At 41.0% G+C, this 20929-nt stretch overlaps 1 protein-coding gene across 1 annotated transcript; it reads right to left on the bottom strand.

Moving 5' to 3' along the window:
- Nucleotides 1-7237: 7237 nt before the first annotated feature.
- On the bottom strand, nt 7238-15774 carry LOC108671534. Its single transcript, XM_018159088.2, has 2 exons — nt 15285-15774; nt 7238-9145 (listed from the first exon to the last, which is right to left on the bottom strand). The coding sequence occupies exons 1-2, from the start codon at nt 15693-15695 to the stop codon at nt 8213-8215; spliced, it is 1344 nt and encodes a 447-aa protein (XP_018014577.1). The 5' UTR covers nt 15696-15774; the 3' UTR covers nt 7238-8212.
- Nucleotides 15775-20929: the final 5155 nt, after the last annotated feature.

The following is a 20929-nucleotide window of genomic DNA, read 5'->3' as shown; positions in this document are numbered from 1 at the left end:
CGCGAGTGACACTGCGATATGACGATTGAAGAGTCACGAGCCAGGCAAGGTGGACTCGGACCGACACTGCAGAGAGACTAGCAGCAGCTATAGCTCGCCGAGGCGCCTACAGCTGCAAGCTTAGGCCATTGAAACAGCTGGGAGAAACGTGCGAGTCAGTTACAACTGATAAATATATCAGCTGAAACAACTTCGGCTGGCTCCTTAAATGGTTTAGGCCAATTTAAAACGAATAAGAGTTTTTTCTTAACCACTCGTGGATTTCATTATTTCAAGCACTTCTCAACAGGGTAGTTCAGAGAATTGTCGTTTCAATACCCCAAACGCGATGATAGTAGAATTTCGATTTTCGATTAAACTACGTGAAGTACATTCACATTATACCAGTTACCGTAACTAACGGCTACGATTGCACATCACAATTTTCACCAACCATTATACTAGACGAGTGCGCACATGTAGGTGATCTCGCTACACAGAACTAATTTTATGTTTATCATATTAATACCCATAACTTTATGTTTATCATATTAATATTAATACCCATAACATTATGTTTATCGTATTAATGATTAGCATATCATCATGGCAGGGGGGCCCAGTGGTTGCAGTTCAGAGTGCAAAGATTGGAGCAGAGAGGCGCGGGTTCGATTCAAGCTCGGTGCGCCAAGGGCGGTTATTTAAGCACAGCAGAATTGTAGCAGTAAGTGGCGAGTTCAAGCCCGCAACAAGCTGTGAATGTTCTGCGATGTTAAGAATCGGCGACAGGCCTATGGCCTAATAAACGCTGAAACCGCTATTATTATTTTTTATTATTATGAGAAAAGTATAGTATAGTAATATAGTAGTATAGTAATAGTATGGTAAACATTCTACTTACGTCAAGCCTCTCTCCTTCCATACTCTCCTCCCACTCTGGCGCCCATTTGCTTCTCTGACATCGCGCTGCCAACATCTCTGACCCCAATTGGCAAAAGAGCCATCATCACTAAACCCTGCAACGTTCAAACTCTCATCTCTGTCTGCGTAACGACATCATCTCTGTCTGTGTAACGACATCATCTCTGTCTGCGTAACGACATCTTCAACGTACAAATATCGACGTTGTTTCAACGTTGAAATAAGGCTGTTTTACGTCCGTTCTAGTTTTGGTCAGATTCCGACGTTGATCGGACGTTCAAAAATAAATAAATATTCAACGTACCAATATCGACGTTGTTTCAACGTTGAAATAAGGTTGTTTTACAACCCTTATAGTGTTGGTCAGATTTTGACGTTGATATGGCGTTTAATTTTGGTTTTTAACATTTCAACCCGAAATCAACGTTGTTTCAACGTCAGATGCCTGCTGGGACCCACATCAAAAAAAAATTTGACTGAAAAGTTCAAAATGACTTCAAAATTATCATGAATTATGTTGTTTCTAGTCCTTATCTTTGTTGAAGGCTGAGATGGAATAAATGGAAGCCAACACGTTAAAATAATTGTCTCTCAGTTCGTGAGTAGTTTCTGTGATGCACCTATTTAATTGAACTGTTTATGGCTTGCGTTGTCCTAATGTATAATTCAGATTAATTCTAACAACTCTTCAAATGATATTGCTCAGTTTGAGTGCATGAAAATGAATAAATTTCTCCCATAATTTGTTCACGGTAAGTTTTTTTGTTTTACTTACTTTTATTTCGACCAATTTTCTTATAATCTATACCGTATAGAAATATTCTTACCAATTACGAATTGATCTTACCTGTATTATCTAATTTACGAATTGATAAGGAATACGATCTCCGTAACATATCCACTGTTGATGGAATGAACTTTTTCTGCCTTTACTTCGCTTTTAAATTCTCTATCTTTTGCAGAAATGTCAATGCTAGAATTATTTGCTGTCTCAAAGTATAAAATAAATACTGATAGAATAAGATACTTTCTTAAGGATACAGTGATTAATTATATCTCTAAAATTCTGTTCAGAAAAAGTTCAGTCCTAGAAACACAAATAAATCAATTAGTAAAGTAAATGCACTAAAAATAAATGGATAAGACATGCAAATAACGTTTCGGAGTCCAGCTCCGAAATTATATATCTGTAGCTCTGTAAAATTATATCTGTAAAAATATATATCCGAAATATATCTGTATAATATATATCGAAATATATAAATATATATCGAAATTATATATCTGTAGATATATCGAATTATATCTCTGTAGCAGCAAACGAGAAGACGAAATAGAGCTGTCGCGGCAGACGAGGAGACGATATAGAGCTGTAGTGGCAGACGAAGAGATGAAATAGAGCTGTCGCGGCAGACGAGAGGACGAAATAGAGCTGTCGCGGCAGACGAAGAGATGAAATAGAGCTGTCGCGGCAGACGAGAGGACGATATAGAGCTGTCGCGGCAGACGAGAGGACGAAATAGAGCTGTAGCAGCAGACGAGAAGACGAAATAGAGCTGTCGCGGCAGACGAAGAGATGAAATAGAGCTGTCGTGGCAGACGAAGAGATGAAATAGAGCTGTAGTGGCAGACGAGAAGACGAAATAGAGCTGTCGCGGCAGACGAAGAGATGATCGAAATAGAGCTGTCGCGGCAGACGAAGAGATGAAATAGAGCTGTCGTGGCAGACGACGATACGGAATGGAGCTGTAGCAGCAGACGAGGAGACGAAATAGAGCTGTAGTGGCAGACGACGAGACGAAATAGAGCTGTAGTGGCAGACGACGAGACGAAATAGAGCTTTCGCGGCAGACGAGGAGACGAAATAGAGCTGCAGTGGCAGACGAGGGGACGAAATAGAGCTGTAGCGGCGGATGAGGGGACGAAATAGAGCTGTAGCGGCGAATGAGGGAACGAAATTGATCTGTAGCGGCAGATGTGTAACGGATCTCGCTACATAGAACTAATTTTATGTTTATCATATTAATATTAATACTCATAACATTATGTTTATCGTATTAATGATTAGCTTATCATCATGAGAATAGTCCAGAGAAAACTTATTTCCGTCGTTTGGCAACATTCTACTTCCGTGAAGCCTCCCTCCTTCTATAGTCTCCTCCTGCTCTACCGCCCATTTTTTCTCTCTCCGACATCGGGCTGCCCATGGTTGAATTAATATGTATTAATTCAACCATGGTTAATATGTATTAATTCAACAATGGGGCTGCCAACATCTCCTCTGACCCCACATCGGCGAAAAAGCCATCATTCCTGCCCCTTCAACGTGCAAACTCCCATCTCTGTCTGCGTGACGACGCCGTCTCTGTCTGCGTGACGACGCCGTCTCTGCCGCGTCACGACATCGTCTGTCTGCGCAACGACATCGTCTCTGTCTGCGTAACGACGCCGTCTCTGTCTGCGTAACGACATCGTCTCTGTCTGCGTAACGACATCGTCTCTGCCTGCGTAACGACATCGTCTCTGTCTGCGTAACGACGCCGTCTCTGTCTGCGTGACGACGCCGTTTCTGCCGCGTAAGGACATCGTCTCTGTGCGTAACGACATCGCCTCTAACAGCGTAACGACGGCGTCTCTGCCGCGTAACGACATCGTCTTTGTCTGCGTAACGACATCGTCTCTGTCTGCGTAACGACACCGTCTCTGTCTGTGTAACGACGTCGTCTCTGTCTGCGTAACGACGGACGCCGTCTCTGTCTGCGTACCGACGCCGTGTCTGTCTGCGTAACGACGCCATCTCTGTCTGCGTAACGACGTCATCTCTGTCTGCTGAACAACATTCACCACGTGTCCCTGTACGCTCAATCTCGTGCCTGGACGACTTCACGACGTGTGTCTTCACTCACCACGCGACCACTATCACACCACCAAGCCAAGCACCTCGTCTTCATCACCAACCCTGGTCTTCCAATTCCACCGTGATCATCTCCATCGAGCAGGTCACGTGAGCTTAACAAAATAAATCTAAATTACCAATTGTTGTTGTAATAATTTAACCCGACCAATTACATCTTGCCGTACCTCATATTTCTATCTGATTTTAGTGAAGTTAACTCGTTGCCTTGACATTCAAATTCACCGATTCATTGGAGTCAAACGTAGTCAATGCGGGCAAAGCCCCCTCCCCCACAGATGAGAGGACGAAATAGAGCTATAGCGGCAGATGAGGGGAAGACATAGAGGCGTAATACTTTTCTTTGTGAGTATTTGTAGTTATTTCCTGCATGGCTGTTGTTAGCAGACAGCTATGCAAGAATTTTATCACCAGGCTTCGTTATATTTAGCGATTAACGTACGGGGTTACAATTTTCCATCTCAATTTTAAATCTGTTTAGAAGAAAGTTGTTGCATAGATCCTGCAAATTCAGCCAATCAAGCTGGTTCACTCTAATGTGACGCTAAAGTCTACGAATTGTACTTCATTAGTCAAAAATCTACCGTACGCATATCGATACATTTCAGTGAAGTAGTTTACGGTATATGAGAATATCTTCAGTCATTTGGGAACAAACTCGGACAAATTTACGGCCGGACCCGCGGCCGGTCTCGCGGCCGCCGGACTCCAAACATAGAAAAAATATAACTCAGTACTCACAGCAGTGAGTAACAGAGAGCGCATTTTCTCGTCGACGAAAACTTGAGGTCACGGATGGACGGACTGTCGGACAGACAGACAGACAGGCGGACATGGCGAGCACAATAGTGCATTTTTTCCATGAATGAGAAAATGCGCTAAAAATCTAGCCAATAAACGAAAACCTCGCAGGTTAGGTCCAGTTAGGAACAGGTTCCATTAAAAACACAAAAAATGTAGAAAACTTCATAAAAACACTAAGAAAACCTTTCCGGCCGTGGGTCCGGCCGTAAATTTGTCCGAGACCTCCCAAAATATATTTACAAACCCAACAGACGCAAAAGTTTAGTATAAGTTATTGTCAAATTTTTCAATTGAATGTCTTCAATAGTTAAACATATTCCTTGGTCACTTAACACTAGAAGCACCGCAGTTGTGCTATACCTAGAAACACTGCGTGAGGTCATTTTGACCTCATGCGTTAGAATAGTTAAGATAGATTTACTGCCCAGTGATTCGTGGTGTCCCTGGCTTTACTCTTAATATGGGTGAAACTATTACATATGTTTGTATTGTTTCCGATTAATCAAGTTTTTTTCATTTTATGTTTTGACGCATTCGTGATGGTCGTGATAACGACAAATGTACTTTAAAGTTTACCATTTTGGTGGCTATCCGACTTTCAGTTATTAGGCGCAAGTGTGAAGGAAGGAAGTAAACACAAGCGATTCCAGTTTGAGAGGGAGCGCAGCCGTGCACCACCAAATTTGTGCACCAGTAAGCCCTGAATCGAATGCCTTGGATCTCTCCGGAGTCCGGACCTACACCAATCAGCCGTGCACCACTCGGCTTTGTCCTCTTTCGGCCTTGACCACCACCTGCCGTGCACCACCAGGCCGCGGATCGAATATGACTTCCGGGCATCGTTAAATTACGTAATTTTACGTTCACCGCATCTAAGGCTAGGTTTCAGATAGCATAGTTCTGTTCCAAAATTTATCGTCCTTCGACAATTTGCCGTTAGTACTGACTAAAACCCGGACCGAGTGACTAAAACCCGGACCCGGACCGGTCCAGCGGACCAGGTTCAAAAAAATAAAAGGGTCCAAATCATCTGAAATGTCGAGAAAACTTTTAATTTTACGCATAAAATATTGATATTTACTTAGACAAATTTCGTCGCACCAACATATTCGGGTCACAGAATAGTTCATTTTTCGATCGAACTAATCGACGTCAAGAAAATTAAAAGTTTTCTCAACGTTTCAGATGATTATATAATATACTCATGGCTTATACAAGGTCCCAGAAGGATTACTAGAATTTGAAACAAGAACCAACACCAGGGGCCACGGCTATAAACTAAAAAAATCAAATTACGGAGCAGGCAATAAGTCCAGCAGCTATCTCAATCAATCGTCAGTTATGGGAAGATCGGGTTCCAAAGGCCGGATCCCTTGTGAATCAAGTCACGAAAAATTCAAGAATCGGCAACAGGCCATGGGCCTATGTCTTCAACGCCGACACTTCTATTCTATTTGCAGCCTTTTATTTTTTTGAACCTGGTCCGCCGGACCGGTCCGGGTCCGGGTTTTATTCACTCGGTCCGGGTCCGGGGGACCGGTCCGGGTCCGGGTTTTAGTCAGTACCTTCGCCGTTGGGTCGCCTGCCGAAGACCACCACGGAGTCGGAGAGAAGCTTGAACCGTTGTCGAAAGAGGACGTTTGTGCAAACCTCTCTGTTTCCTTGTGATTTGTGAAAGTGCTGAACAATCCCTCAATGATCAGTTCACCTGAGGGGCGGAGAGAGTCAGCTGCGTTCATCGAGTAAACATCTCTAGTGTCTATCGCCCTTGATTCCGTTAAGTTAACCGGTAAATAATTGCCTATAAGTCACATATTACTTGATCTTGGACTACTATATATACCACGAGTTGACGAGTATATTTAGTGAAGGGTCCTTCTAGCGTCAAGAACCCGGCTGGCTTTCTCTCCCCTCCCCCTCCTCTTCTCTTCATGAGAAGAGGCAGTAGGTAGGAGTAGGTTTGTGAGCCAGCCAAGGTTAGGTAGTTAAAATTCTTGCATTGTATTTAAACTTTTTTATCATTTTCTGATTAAGGCTGAATTATTCTATTGAAACCTTGGCTACATCATTGTGTAACTTGTCATCTGTACTTATTATTTTTGATGGGAGTGCGCCATTCGGTATTGTTTTACATAAACAACATCATTCTTATTTGCGTCCTTCAATTTGATGTCATGCGTAAGCAAATGAGTGAGTCCTATAGGCTCTCTTTTCAGAGCAACTGCGTCACGATTGCGTTGAAGGACTGATAGTAGCGTGAGCAAAGTACCTGTTTCCAGCGTATTGACATCGGATGCTGCAAGTGGACGATTTTGTGAATTTTCTTTAGCTATAACTTTGCTAGGTTTTTCGGCACTCGTCAATGAGCGTACGTGCAGCGTTTCACTATCGATTCTCTCAAGACTCGACAAAATGCGATTTTTATTCAATGTTAATTCTTCAGCATAGGCATTAAGCAACATTATTGGGCATTTACCGTCTTTAATATTTACTAAGCAAGACGCTATTAAAATTCCTTTTATAAAATTACTTTCGATGTGGTAAGTACCGTCAGGAACTGATGGGCAAAAGATAGTTAGCGCCACATTACAATGTGCTGGGATAAGAATTTCATTTTCACCATCAGCATGCAAGTACCGGGGTACTGTGTGCGTGCAGTGAGCGCTGTTAGCAATGTTGTTGGTATGGCTGTCAAGCGAGCTCGAGGACGCCGCATGCTGTGGCCGGCCTTGATTTGCCGTCGCGCGTGCTTTTAGCTTTTGCGCGTTTGTGTCGCTTGTGAACGTGACTTCGTTTGTACGGAAATCGATTATGGCTTTTGATTTTACCAATAGGTCCGTACCTATAAGGATTTTACATGGTAAACTTGTCCCATCCTCAACGACAAGTGCTTTTAGGCTGATATTTTTACCATTTGGCATTTTTACTGCTATATCAGTTTCGCCTCTAATTTTGAGCGCGTCACCTGTAGCGGAAACTGCGGTTATGCTTGTCGGAGTTATTAGAGCAGCGTCTTTTAGAGCGCTCTGTTTAATTAAGGTCGCTGTGGACCCAGTGTCGAGGAAACCTCTTATTTCACGATCATTAACAATAAGTTTGATTATCGGGACGCGCACATTTACTAGATCGCCGTCGTCGTCGAACAATTTTATTGTCGACGGTTTACGTTTTATGATCGACAGGGAACATTGTTCCCATTGACTATCGTCTACAGCAGTTGAGACATTATTTGCATCAAGTAATTTATTACTGAGCGCAGCATTTTCAGGATTTGAGTTGGCTTTCGCTAACCTTACAGGATTTTCTCTTTGACATTCATTAATAGAATCAGTCAGGGGCCGATTATCTACAGACCTCGTCAGGTTTTTTTCAGGGTCTAGCTCATTCAATTTGGACAACTGCAAATGATCCATGGAACTTCGCGACTGTTCCCTAGCACACATGTTTATATTCGAACTGAAAAAATTAGTCCCAGAACGTGATTGCACAAACATTTTACAAGTACAATGCTTACGAACTAATTTACAATTAGCACATAAATTGCTGTACCTGCGCTTGGCATCTACTTTAGCAGAGAAATTACAAGAGTGGCCTTTAAATGTATGGAGGTGAGACCTGTGGGAGGGATAAATAATTACCTCCCGTGCCTCGCGTCATTGATGGGGGGGGGCTTTCGTTAATACACTCCTTAATATTATATCCTGCAGAATTAAAATTAGTACAATGTACAGTTTTGTATCTGTTAGCATAATACTCAGCTTGATTTCGCTGACTCGAGTAGCCGTCCTGATGATATCCTGCTCCATGGGGTTGTCCACCACGGGAATTTGTGTAGCCGCCTCTGTTGTTGGTCGTCGTATTGCTGGGTTGATTGTTAGATCCTCCCCGATGACCACGGTTTCCATGCCGACCACGGTTGTTCTTTCCACGTTTATACTGTTGGCCATGCATTGGAGCTGAGGCTGAACTAATTGCGGCTGGCGTGAAATCTGCCGCCGCTGATGCTGCTGCAGGTTTACTCTCGTGAGTAATCCTGTTTACGTTGGCGCTCTGCTTATGATAGGAGTCTTTATCGGACGCTAGTATGTGGTGCGTCAATTGTGAATACGCATCGGCGATCCGTTGACCTTCCTTCCTCTTGAGTAGCGTGTCTGTCATCACGCGTTTAGTGAAAACTGAGCTGGCGGCAGTAGCGAAGATTACTTCCTTGATGATATCGACGATAGGTCTGGTTTCCTGCTTTACATTGTAGCAAGGGCGATCAACGAAGGTTGTCGCAACTTTATTTGAGGCTTCACGAAGAGCATTTATATTCATAACAGTATTCACTTTGCCAGGTTTAGCAGAGAGAATGACGTTACGTGATTCGCGTGATGCGTCGACGAATGAAGTCGTCGTCACGGAGCCGTAAGTCAGAAGCAGATCATTTACGACCTCTTCATAAGTGATGTCTTTGAAGTCATCTTGCATGTACTTCGAAAGCATACTGCGGGCATCACCAAGTTTCTTATGTGTGTGGGATACTAACTTGGTGTACTAGGAGAGCCTGTGAACAAAAATGGGAGAGAGAGGGTGGACGCAACTGGTATGCATTCCTAAGAGGGGACAAAAGTGAAAGTGATCTGAGAGTGGATGGGTTGAATGTAGAATGAGTGTATGTAACTGAACGAACAATGTTGGCGGAGGCTGTGAAGAAATTCTGGGAAGACATTGGAGGGATGAATGACTTATTTACGCCTGGTGAAAATGTTGTTTCATTAGAACGTAAAAATCTGAGTGGCATGGACGAGCAAATTACAAATGAGGAAGTGAAACAAGTGGTGGAGCGATTGATGAATAATAAGGCAGCTGGAATGGATGAGATACCGTATGAGATGTATAAGTATGGAGGTGAGAGTGCAATTGGCAGACTGACTGATCTATTCAATGTTGTTTGGACAAATGAGTGTGCACCTGATGCGTGAAATGAAAGTCGTGTTACCTTGCTTCACAAGGGTGGCCACAAGAGCAAAAAGGAACTTAGGAACTACAGACCGATTGCCCTTGCTGACACCAGCGGTAAGATTTTCTGTGCGGTTATGAATGAGTGGATGCAAAGATGTATTAGGAACGAAAGAGTGTTGGTGAAGAGCAAAATGGTTTTAGATATGACAGAAGAGCAGAAGATAATATATATGTTGTGAATGAACTGATAGGGAGAATGAAAAGAGATGGAAAGAAAGTGTACTTTGCTTTCCTAGACATAGAAAAGGCGTATGACCGGGTGGATAGAGAGCTTCTGTGTCAAATACTGGGAAAAATTGGAATGAGTGAAAAATGTGTGAGGCTTGTGAGAAGTATGTATGTGAATACTAGTGCAAAATATAGACTTGGGGATATTGAGACGGACTGGGTGAGGAGCAGGAGAGGCGTACGACAAGGCTGTATCCTGTCTCCGTTTCTCTTCAACCTCTACACAGAAGAGATGGCCACGAGGGTGAGGAGATTGGATATTGGTGTGCGTGTAGGCGGCGAAAGGTTAAGAATGCTTCTGTATGCTGATGATGCTGTGATTATGAGTGAAAATAGCGAGGAACTGCAAAGTATGCTGGACTGTGTGACTGAGTATGGGAGGGACTTCAATGTGCGATTCAGTGTGGAGAAGAGCCAAGTACTTGTTGTGAATGGATCGATTGAGGATATGAGCAGAGTGGGGATGTTGGGAGGGAATGAGATTGTTAGGACAAATGAGTATAAGTACTTAGGGATATGTGTGGACCATGAAGGATGTCAGAGAACAAAGGCCGCGAATCTAAGTAAGGCGAACCAATGGTTAGGTATACTTGGAAGTTCAGCAAAAGTGAGAGCGAGTAAGTATGAAGTATTGAGAGAAGTGTGGAAGAGTGTAGCAGTGCCTAGCATTATGCATGGATTGGATGTGATAGCATATAGTGATGGCGAGCTACATAAATTGGAATTGGTACAAAATAGAGTGGCGAGATTGGCACTAGGAGCCCCCAGGTGGACTGCAGTAGAGGCCCTGAGAAGAGACATGGGTTGGAGTACCTTCAAGGAAAGAAGAATGAGAGCAGTTTTGAGGTATAAAGTGAGACTGGAGCGAATGGACGATGAACGCTGGGCACGAAAGATGTATATGTGGAACATTTTTTTCCCATGAAACTACCCAAAATAGCTCCTACTGGGCGGCTAATTATGAGATGCGGCCATTTCACATTTGAATCATCTCTAACCCGAGACTGGCAACCGAAACCAGACCGTCTGCCGCGGCTAAATTTTGACAGGGCTGACCAGTAACGATCTTTTCCGGTTCAGCCGCGCTTTTGGTGAACAATGAACATAGCCGTGAAAGCGTCACTGGAGTGGCGCTGCAGAGTCTCAGAGAGGTTGCTCACTAGTAGCAACTTTGTGTTCGTACTGGTGCTGCTGATGTGAGAGGTAAACCAGGAGTAATTTTGCCGGTGGATGAGAATTTTGATGGAGTCGTTGGTGGTTAACTGCGAAGGATTGCAGAAAATGGTGAGGCAAGTTACTGTCAATACAGCGTATGTGACGAGTTAGACTACCGTTAATGACACATATTTAAAGAACTCTCCCACCCGCTTCCCTTTAAAGAGACGTCATGAACGTAAATATTGGCGTACAACGATGGCAGTGGTACCATTGGAAAGAGCAGAATTACAGCTTTCAGCTGAGCACAAAAACCGGAAAACGCCATAATTGAAAATTTTAGGGTAGTCGGTCCCCTTAATGACACATAAGTCGTTAATGACACTATACCGTTAATGACACATAAGTCGCCACTCAGTAGCTACTCCACTTAAATCACAGGCTCGTCCAAAGAAATCGTATAATACTGGTCAGAGTTACAGTTTTTAAGGTTCGATTGCCTCATGACAACTAAGAAGCATTTCCGATCGCGCTAGAAAGTTGTGGCCCAGATTTCTTAACAAAATCGATCGTTTCTTTTGAACCCTGGCGATATGTGTGTTGGGGCAAAGTAAAGTGGTATTGCCTGTAGAGACACTCTCATGCTAACATCAAATGTCAAAGTAGAAGCTAAGATTAGGGAATATCTGACATTAGATAGTGTAGCATCTGAATCATATGTAGCTCAGCTTTTAAAATCCGTCAATAAGAACTTTTTGTGCATACCTTTGACAGCTCATAATTTTTGAGGAGATTTGAAAACATTAGTGAGTGAACCAATGATATGTGGCCATTATATGTTCTTCTAAATATTTGGCAGCAGGGATCCATACCAGATGTTGACAGAGAGAATCGCCTAATTTGTCATCAAAATGGTTGGATGATCCAACTTGGATTAATGGATTATCAGCTAGCAATGTTTTTTTCAGTTTACGAATAATTCATTGGAAATTTTGCATTAATATTTTTGAATTCATTTTGCATTAATATTTTTGAATTCAGTTCAAGCCATTAAGCTTGATACTTACATAATATATTACGACTAAATATTAAAATGCTTCGAATTGATAATTCATGTATAGTCTCTTGTTTTGAAATGTTTGATTATTGTAAACTGATCGACCTACCTTCGAGTGTTGTTTGTTTAGAATTGAATGCATTGTTGTTTTCTCCTAATATAATTAAAATTTCAGTTCACAGCGTACCATAATTTTACCTCCATTATGGATCCCTCGATGACGTAACTCACATTGCTTTAAAGGTATTGAATTGATGAGTCACTAGAAGGTATGCCCTGCAGGTACATCCATTAATTGTAACCAGAGCTGATGTGGGTGCGGGGGCAGGGGGCCTTCCTGATCGCGCTTCGTTGAGCGGGTCGCCTGCCGAAGACCACCACTGCCCTGGATGTAATGGACCATCACGATTCCTGCCTTCCGGAACGTAGCCTTCAACACTTCAATCCGTCCGTATCTAGGCCGTGGGTCGAACCAGCCCTCGGTCGAACGGCCACTTGTCGAAGAACGATAAATTTTGGAACAGAACTATGCTATCTGAAACCTAACCTCAGATGCGGTGAACGTAAAATTACGTAATTTAACGATGCCCGGAAGTCACATTCGATCCGCGGCCTGGTGGTGCACGGCAGGTGGTGGTCAAGGCCGGAGGAGGACAAAGCCGAGTGGTGCACGGCTGATTGGTGGATATCCGGAGATATCCAAGGCGTTCGATTCAGGGCTTATTGGTGCACAAAATTGGTGGTGCACGGCTGCGCTCCCTCGTTGAGCGACAGCTAACAAGCCCTGCACAGACCGTTCCTTCTCCTGGAGGCCTTCATGAATTGTCTTAGGAGTTGACCGCTTTATGATATGTACATTTTGTGGAAATAGCGAGCAAGACTTTTCATTGTATTAATGTTTTCAAGTAAGTAGAATCGACAGCCATCCTACTTTCCTTCACCTTGAGATTCGTACAAGCTTCTTAGCGAGAGTCAAAACAGACCTACCTCCGATATTCATTTATAGTTTTTCGAACTGAGGATGGAACTGGACTCCGAAACGTTTTTAATATCGATATGATGAATTTACTTTGTTTTTTCTTTGCTTTTAAATTCATGGTCAACATAAATTTTTTGCAATACACAAAATTGTCAGCGCCCAGAAAACTATCAAACTCGTCTCAAAATCTCAATGCATTTATCATAAGCGATTTCACCTCTCAAATTATTGCAAAATAAAGCAGTACATCCGATGAACCTCTACAGGAAAAATAATATGCGTTCGAAAATTACTTTTCAAAGACAACACTTCTAAAGAATCCAATGTCTCCGATGTTACACATAAGAAATGAATTTCTAATTTTATTATCAAATATTACATAAATTAATTCTTAATTTTTATCTTTAAAATTAAACAAAACAATAAATTTTTCAAAATCATGTATTCTGTCAATTGATTCATGCATTGCCTCTGACTTTACGTAAGTGTGGAAAATTTCAGATCGGTAAGACAGGTAGCAGAGTGTCGAGAATCGATCATAAAATTTTGAGAATATAAAATTATTTTTTCAATTTATTTTAAATTATTTTTTTTTTCAATTTTTAAATTATATATTCTGTCAATTGATTCATGCATTGTCTCCAACTTTATGCAAGTGTGCAAAATTTCAGATCGATGGGAAAGGTTTGCCTTTGTGTTAAATATTGATTATGAGATTTGTAGCAGACAGACAAACAAACAAAGAAACAAACAACAAGAAGTGAAGTTAAAGAGAAGTGTTGTAAAAACGAGACTGCGCAAATGTTAGGTCCAATGTGCTTTATTACTGACAAATCCTGCCATTGGCATTTAAATACATTTATTATTATGTAAGTGTGAAGTAATGCGATTATGCTTATTATGAGCTTAGCATAATGTAAGCTAATTGAATTCGAAAACGATGCTTGAATTTGAAGCTTCATGCATTGCTTCATGAAGCCGCATGTTTTCCCTTCCTGCAAGCCACAAAAATTAGAGAATTGAATCCTTACCTGCATTATTGTCATCATTGACTGATTCTGATGCCCCAGTGGCGATGATCGATTTATTTGTTCAAAATATTGTAACGATTTTTTGATTTCATGATAACAAATAATATTTAGGTTTTTTAATATTGATTCTTATTTAGTACATAATTCTTATTCTTACCAATATAATCTCAATCGTTGAGGTCAATTTAAATTAAAACAAATAGCATAGGGTATGCACGAGTTTTAAAAAATGTATATTAACTCAGAGGAAAAATTCGAATTATCGATAACTATAGTAAAAAAGATTTAGTACACATTTTTCAGATATCGGCTACAGAAGTACAGTAGCTCATGCAGATATGTGTGCTATAAGTTGGAATTTCCAAGCATGCCTACGGCCGACAACTTAATTATTGAAGATTGCATAAGAACTTTCGTCGTAATTTCCGGGAGCCTCTGAAGACTAGGCCAGTGCGGTACAACAAAGTTCTCGATGCAGTAGCTGTGGTATCGGTGTGCAAGGAGGCGTGAGCAAGTCATTTGATTTCACATTACTATCGTGTATTCCGCCATAATTTTGGTTATCAATCCAAGAATTTAGAGTGCAGTTGATAATGGAAAGCTTGAAACGAATTTCATTTAGAGCTCAACACTTCCAATTTATCGAACCCGGTGGAAGTCTAGTAGCTACTTCAAACTATCGTCAGTCATGAAAAGGTCCGGTCAAATGACACGAGTTTAGATCTATGAACAAGGCACGAAAAGGAAAAGATTCGGCGACAGGCCACATCAGCCTACACTTCAGCGCCGACATCACTATGTTTTATGTTATGTTAAGAGTGGATGGCGATAATTAAGGGTCTGTCTGAGGGAGCAACTGCGGCTATGTTTGAGAGTGTGAAGAGATATTTGGAAAACGTGTGGAGGATGAGGGAGAGGAGGAGGATGATGAGAGTGGAGTCTTGAGGAATGGAGGGTTGTGAGAGAGGAGGGTGGGAAGACATATATGACCGTGCCGAATTCTTTTAGCACGTTGTTTTACTTTTTTGGGATTGTCAAATTTTTATATTTTTTCTTAGGACAGCTGTGAATATGGTATATTTGAACTTTTTGTTAACATAAGAGTGTGAACTTTTAATTCTTTTTGATGCTAGTAAAAGTTTTTAGGCAGCGTGTATGGCCGATTTAAAGGTCGTGATCGTAGGTTACCACGCACCCCAATTCCAATTCCAACTGCATTATTTTCCCAAGATCATCTGTCAACCCCGTTGCAGCAAAATGAATTTGCAACATATCCAACCATTGTCGGACGTCTCCTTCTGCAGTACCTGGCTGACATGGCGGCTCACCTGCTAAAACATTGCCCCTAAAATTGGGCAATTCTGCTGGTGATGGAACATACTGAATTGAAGCTCGAGGAATTGCCGTCTCCGATGACATCGTTGCAGACGCTGCAGCGGTAGATGTAGGGACGGGCGAAGTTTCCGATGCTGGAGCACTACTCGCCATGTTTTCAGATTTAATCACTGCACTTTCACTGTCAGGATAACGCACAGGCACTTTACGTTCTCGAACCGGCCGTTGATTAAGTCGAGTATATAGACTATCACGACTATCACCAAGATCCGTGTCACTGCCACTCATAAGTTAAATGGAATATGATAAACAATCACTTTCACTTGGAAACAATGCACTGTTCGGCGGCGCCACTGTCAGAGGTCTATTTCTGCGACCCCCTGATAGATTAGTAACTGAGAGTCAGGATACTTGTAGTTCCAAGTATGACTAAGTCAGGACAAGTGAAACGAAAAGGTTAACACTAGATCTATTATAATAATAAAGTGGCTCGGTGAGCACAGCTGTAACGGGAATGACAGGCACAGCACAAGTACGTGCTGGAGGAGCGGCTAGCAAGATGACGGCTGGGTAGTTTCGCTACGACTGACGATCTGTGCACAGATCGAGATATATATAGGCCTTAACAGGGATGACGTCACTGAGTGTGACTCATGCGGGTACAGAACATGTTATAAGAGGGTGACGTATGATAACCTAGAGGGTGATAGAAGATCACCGGACACTATATAACTATTAATATATTACTGTAACAATAACAATACTATACCAAATTCTATAACTATATGGCGTTAGCTATATAACTAATACTATATATATTACTTTAAATCCATAATTGAAACGAAAGGGGAAACCTCTATCGTATTCCCTAAGCTTCCCGATCGTCGGACTGCACGGGTGCGACACGGACCTCATTCGAGCGGGGGCCATAATCTATCTCCAGTTTTCAATATTTGTGTGCCAGTTTTTGTTCCGTATTAGATAAATTTTTTGTATTTTCGATTATTCGACTTATATGTTTTCTTGGCCCTTCGCGTTTTCGTTAGGTGCCTCGATATTTACTGGTTGTTATTCTTTCATTGCAGAAAAAGAGACCATTGAAAATCAGAAATTTTATTTTCTCCACTAGGTGATGGAGAGCCGCTTGGTTAGAGAGATTGTGGGCGAGGGCGGCGGAGGAGGGAGCGTAGCCGCGCACCACCAATTTTTTACACCAATAAGCCCTGAATCGAACGCCTTGGAACTCTCCGGACATCCACCAATCAGCCGTGAACCACTCGACTTTGTCCTCCTCCGGCCTTGCATAGACTCTGCCGTGCACCACCAGGCCGCGGATCGAATATGACTTCCGGGCATCGTTAAATAACGTAATTTCACGTTCACCGCAACTGAGGTTAGGTTTCAGATAGCATAGTTCTGTTCCAAAATTTATCGTCCTTCGACAAGTGGCCGTTCGACCGAGGGCTGGTTCGACGCACGGCCTAGATACGGACGGCTTGAAGTGTTGAAGGCTACGTTCCGGAAGGCAGGAATCATGATGGTCCATTACATCCAGGGCAGTGGTGGTCTTCGGCAGGCAACCCGCAAAATTCAGTGACCAAGGAATATCTCCCGAACTCATGAACGCCGCTCATTAAAAATTAGAACACGTATTCATTAGAAACTAACGGTGATGTTTAGCTCGTGAAAAATTTTAAATTTCACCTTCATTCGGGAGTTATATGGCGGTCCGGGCAGAAATTCGCCGTGATCAAAGAATTTCTCCCAAACTACTGAACAGATTCGAACGAAATTTTGAATTTAAATTCCTAACTACCAAACCAAAGCTCGTGAAAATTTATTCGAGTCGGAGTCATGTTCTGCATGTGTTGACAGTTGTGTACAAATCGTCAAACAAACGTACGAACTTCTGACTTCGACTTCGCGGACTGCCGCCCCCCTACTGCCCCTATCTTCCTCACCGCCCCCCTCCAGATCATTCCACCGCCCACAGAGGGGCGATATCGCCCACTTTGGGAACCACTGAATTAGATCAATCAGCCTACAGGAAAGTAGCCTGACGTAGAATGGCCCAGATTATTGTAGTTGCAGTACATGAAGACTCATGCTCGTAATTCAGGCTTGATATGCTCGTATTTCTGGATTGACATTCATGTAATTCTGGTTTGTCATACACGTAATTCTGGGGTGTCGTGCATTTAATTATGGAAAGTCATGCGCGTAATTCTGTCATGTCAGTCATCTAAATATGGCATGCCATGCATATAATTCTGGCACATCATGCACTTAAATGTAACACGTCGTGCACGTAATTTTGGCATGTTATGCGCATAAATTTGGAATGCATGCACGTAAGCCTGGGAGTCATGCACATAGTTCTGGCTTGCCATGCACGAAAGTCTATAGAATGTCAATTTAAAGACGGCTTCTGTGGATTAGCGAAAACGATAGCGAACTAAGAATTTAAAATTTGTTTCCTTAAATTACATTTTCAATCTGATTTTACTTACCATTGTGGAATTTGAACATTTTTTGCGTGTTCCGAAATGTTGTCCGCAATAGTCCAAGTTTTTCCTTTTTCCGCTTGAATTTGTCAAAAAAATTCAATTTTCATTTATTTTATTATGAACCTATATTTTTAAGTGACAATTCCCCCATGAAAAGAATTGTCGAGTAAAATTAGTAATCACTTTCATTATTAGTAACTCTATTTTCGAGTAACGCTTATGTTTCTAAAATATTTACGCAATATTTTAAAACGTTAGAGTATCTGTCTAATCTGAAGAATATGTTACGTAATTTGAAGAATTTTATTTCAAAATTCTAATCAGTATACACTAAAAAAAAAATTTATTCAGCATTAAAATTTTAGATTTACAGCTAATACAATATCGTATTTTTATTCAAATCCTAGAATAACTTTACCTGATTTGCGTAGCGTTGATTCATCGGCACTCGCGCGGCGACGAGGCTGATCAAAAGACCAAATATAATGGACTTCATGACGACGACTACGATGCTCGCCTGGCTGTGATTCTTCTTGATACCGAAATCTTTGCAAAGATGAAAATGTGAGATGTATTCTGTTTGGGTTTGGCAATACTTGAATTTTCGATTATTCTCTAACATTCCCCGAACATTCTATAAATAAAGAATCCTTTTTAACAGTGCAGTACATGAAGTCTCATGTAAACGGCTAACAAACATTTCTTGATGCAAATTCCCATTCAGAATAGACAGTATCATATTTGTATTTCTACTAATGTAAGTTTTTGTTATCGTGGTCGTGCAGCGTCTTCGCCGCACTTTGCGATATGTCTTTATTACATACACAATCACAGTAATTGCACATTATAATACATGCCCATAGTAAGCATCGTTAAAGGGAAGATGTTCATAAAAAAGTTTTTGAAAAATCTCTTGACTGATTTATAACATGCGCACTTCATTAGAACATGCTTGGAAGATTCCCTGACCATCTAGGTCATGTCGTCAAGCATAGCAGCAGCTAGCAACGTTGCGCAAGATTATCTTTTGTATAATATAATTGAATTTCAATAATTCATCTTGCTAAGCTAACCTGCAAAGGTTGCCTCTCTAAGAGCTTCAACACCCAAATGACACTCCAGCGTCACGGCTGGAAGCTTATTATCCGCTGTCGCAGGTGCTTACACTGGCACGAGTCGGGATGAATTTCTCACCGGCAGGCGGCAGCATTGACCAATTCACGGGTTTTAAGATATTGTTGGATATTGTTGAAATATTGAAGCCGCATTTCATTAACTTTTAAGATAAAATATATAATTCAAGATTTCATTTTTTGGCAGCAACCGACAGAACAGCTGATGGCGTACGCATACTCTGGATCTCTTTGCCGGCCATTATTCATGTGTCTGTGGCCAGTGTCGGAGGTCCAGTCGCTTTAACTGTCGGAGTTACATGTTAGCATTACCTGTTCAGTGCATAGTTAATTTTTACTAGCCTGTACGTTCCTGTGGTCTTAACTGGTGATTTATGTTGGTGATTAATCTGATGTTGGTGATTAATCTGATGTTGGTGATTGATCTGATGTTGGTGATTGATCTGATACTGGTGTTTAATTATTACCAGATGATTATCCGATATCTATTTGATGCAACCATGCCAGTGCTTCTTGTTTGTGTTAATTATGCAGATTTTCTCACTGATTGCATTATGTTGTTCATTCACTTTTAAATCTGATGAAGCGAACCCAGTATTAAATTATTGAACATCTTCGTCCACTTAGAGCTCAGCATGCTAGGAGGTTGAGAATTGTGCTGAATCGCTTTAAGAGCTGCGCTTCCAGAGGAAACCCCGATACAGAGATCATGTAAGTGCTGTGGAATTTCATGCATGATTATTCTTGTATGTTAATATTCTTGTTATGTCTTCAATATTGTTGTAGGCCATGATTATTGTTGTATGCCATGATTATTGTTATATGCCATGATTATCGTTGTATGCCGTGATTATTGTTTCAGGCCATGATTATTGTAGTATGCCTTGATTATTGTAGTATGCCATGATTATTGCAGTATGCCATGATTATTGTTCTATGCCATGATTATTGTTGTATGTCATGATTATTGTTGTATGCCATGATTATTGTAGTATGCCATGATTATTGCAGTATGCCATGATTATTGTTGTATGCCATGATTATTGTTGTATGCCGTGATTATTGTAGTATGCCATGATTATTGTTGTAAGTCATTATTTTTGTAGTATGCCATGATTATTGTAGTATGCCTTGATTATTGTAGTATGCCATGATTATTGCAGTATGCCATGATTATTGTTGTATGCCATGATTATTGCAGTATGCCATGATTATTGTTGTAAGTAATTATTTATGTTGTATGTCATTATAATTGTTGTATGCCATGATTATCGTTGTATGCCGTGATTATTGTAGTATGCCATGATTATTGTTGTAAGTCATTATTTTTGTAGTATGTCATGATAATTGTTGTATGTCATGATAATTGTTGTAGGCCATGATTATTGTTGTATGCCATGATTATTGTTGTATGCCATGATTATTGTTGTATGCCATGATTATTGTTGTATGCCATGATTATTGTTATATGCCATGATTATTGTTGTATGCCATGATTCTTATCTTTATTCGCACAGGAGCATACAAAAAAAATTCATAACAAGAAAATGGCAAAAATTTGGAGAAAAAAATACAAAATGCTTCCATGTGAATGCCCATATAAGATAAAAAGCTTCACAGGCGACATTAGCGATATTACAATCGAAAAACAATAACATATAATGACGATGGGATAAGACAAAAGGGAACAGAAAGTGACTAAATTGAAAACATCCTGATAAAAACTAACCTTTAGTAAAACTGATATAAGAATAACTAGCATGGCGACTAAAAATGATATTCAACAAATGCAATAACAATCAGACCTAAAAAAATTAAATACAACTAAGACGAAAAGTCGAAACAATGTTGACTTACACCATATTATTTTTCAAAAATATTA

The sequence above is a fragment of the Hyalella azteca genome, unplaced genomic scaffold (genome assembly GCF_000764305.2).
Source record: "Hyalella azteca isolate HAZT.00-mixed unplaced genomic scaffold, Hazt_2.0.2 contig3583, whole genome shotgun sequence".
Taxonomy (NCBI): domain Eukaryota; kingdom Metazoa; phylum Arthropoda; class Malacostraca; order Amphipoda; family Hyalellidae; genus Hyalella; species Hyalella azteca.
Note: the sequence above shows the minus strand (reverse complement) of the source record. Positions and strands in the feature narration are given on the sequence as shown.

What these genes read in the sequence shown, in the direction of transcription:
- LOC108671534 (XM_018159088.2), bottom strand. Translation starts at nt 15,695, where the DNA reads ATGAGTGGCAGTGACACGGATCTTGGTGATAGTCGTGATAGTCTATAT. An exon ending in ATCTTGGGAAAATAATGCAG is followed by an intron (nt 9,146 to 15,284) that starts TTGGAATTGGAA and finishes TAGTACACCAAG; the next exon opens with TTAGTATCCCACACACATAA.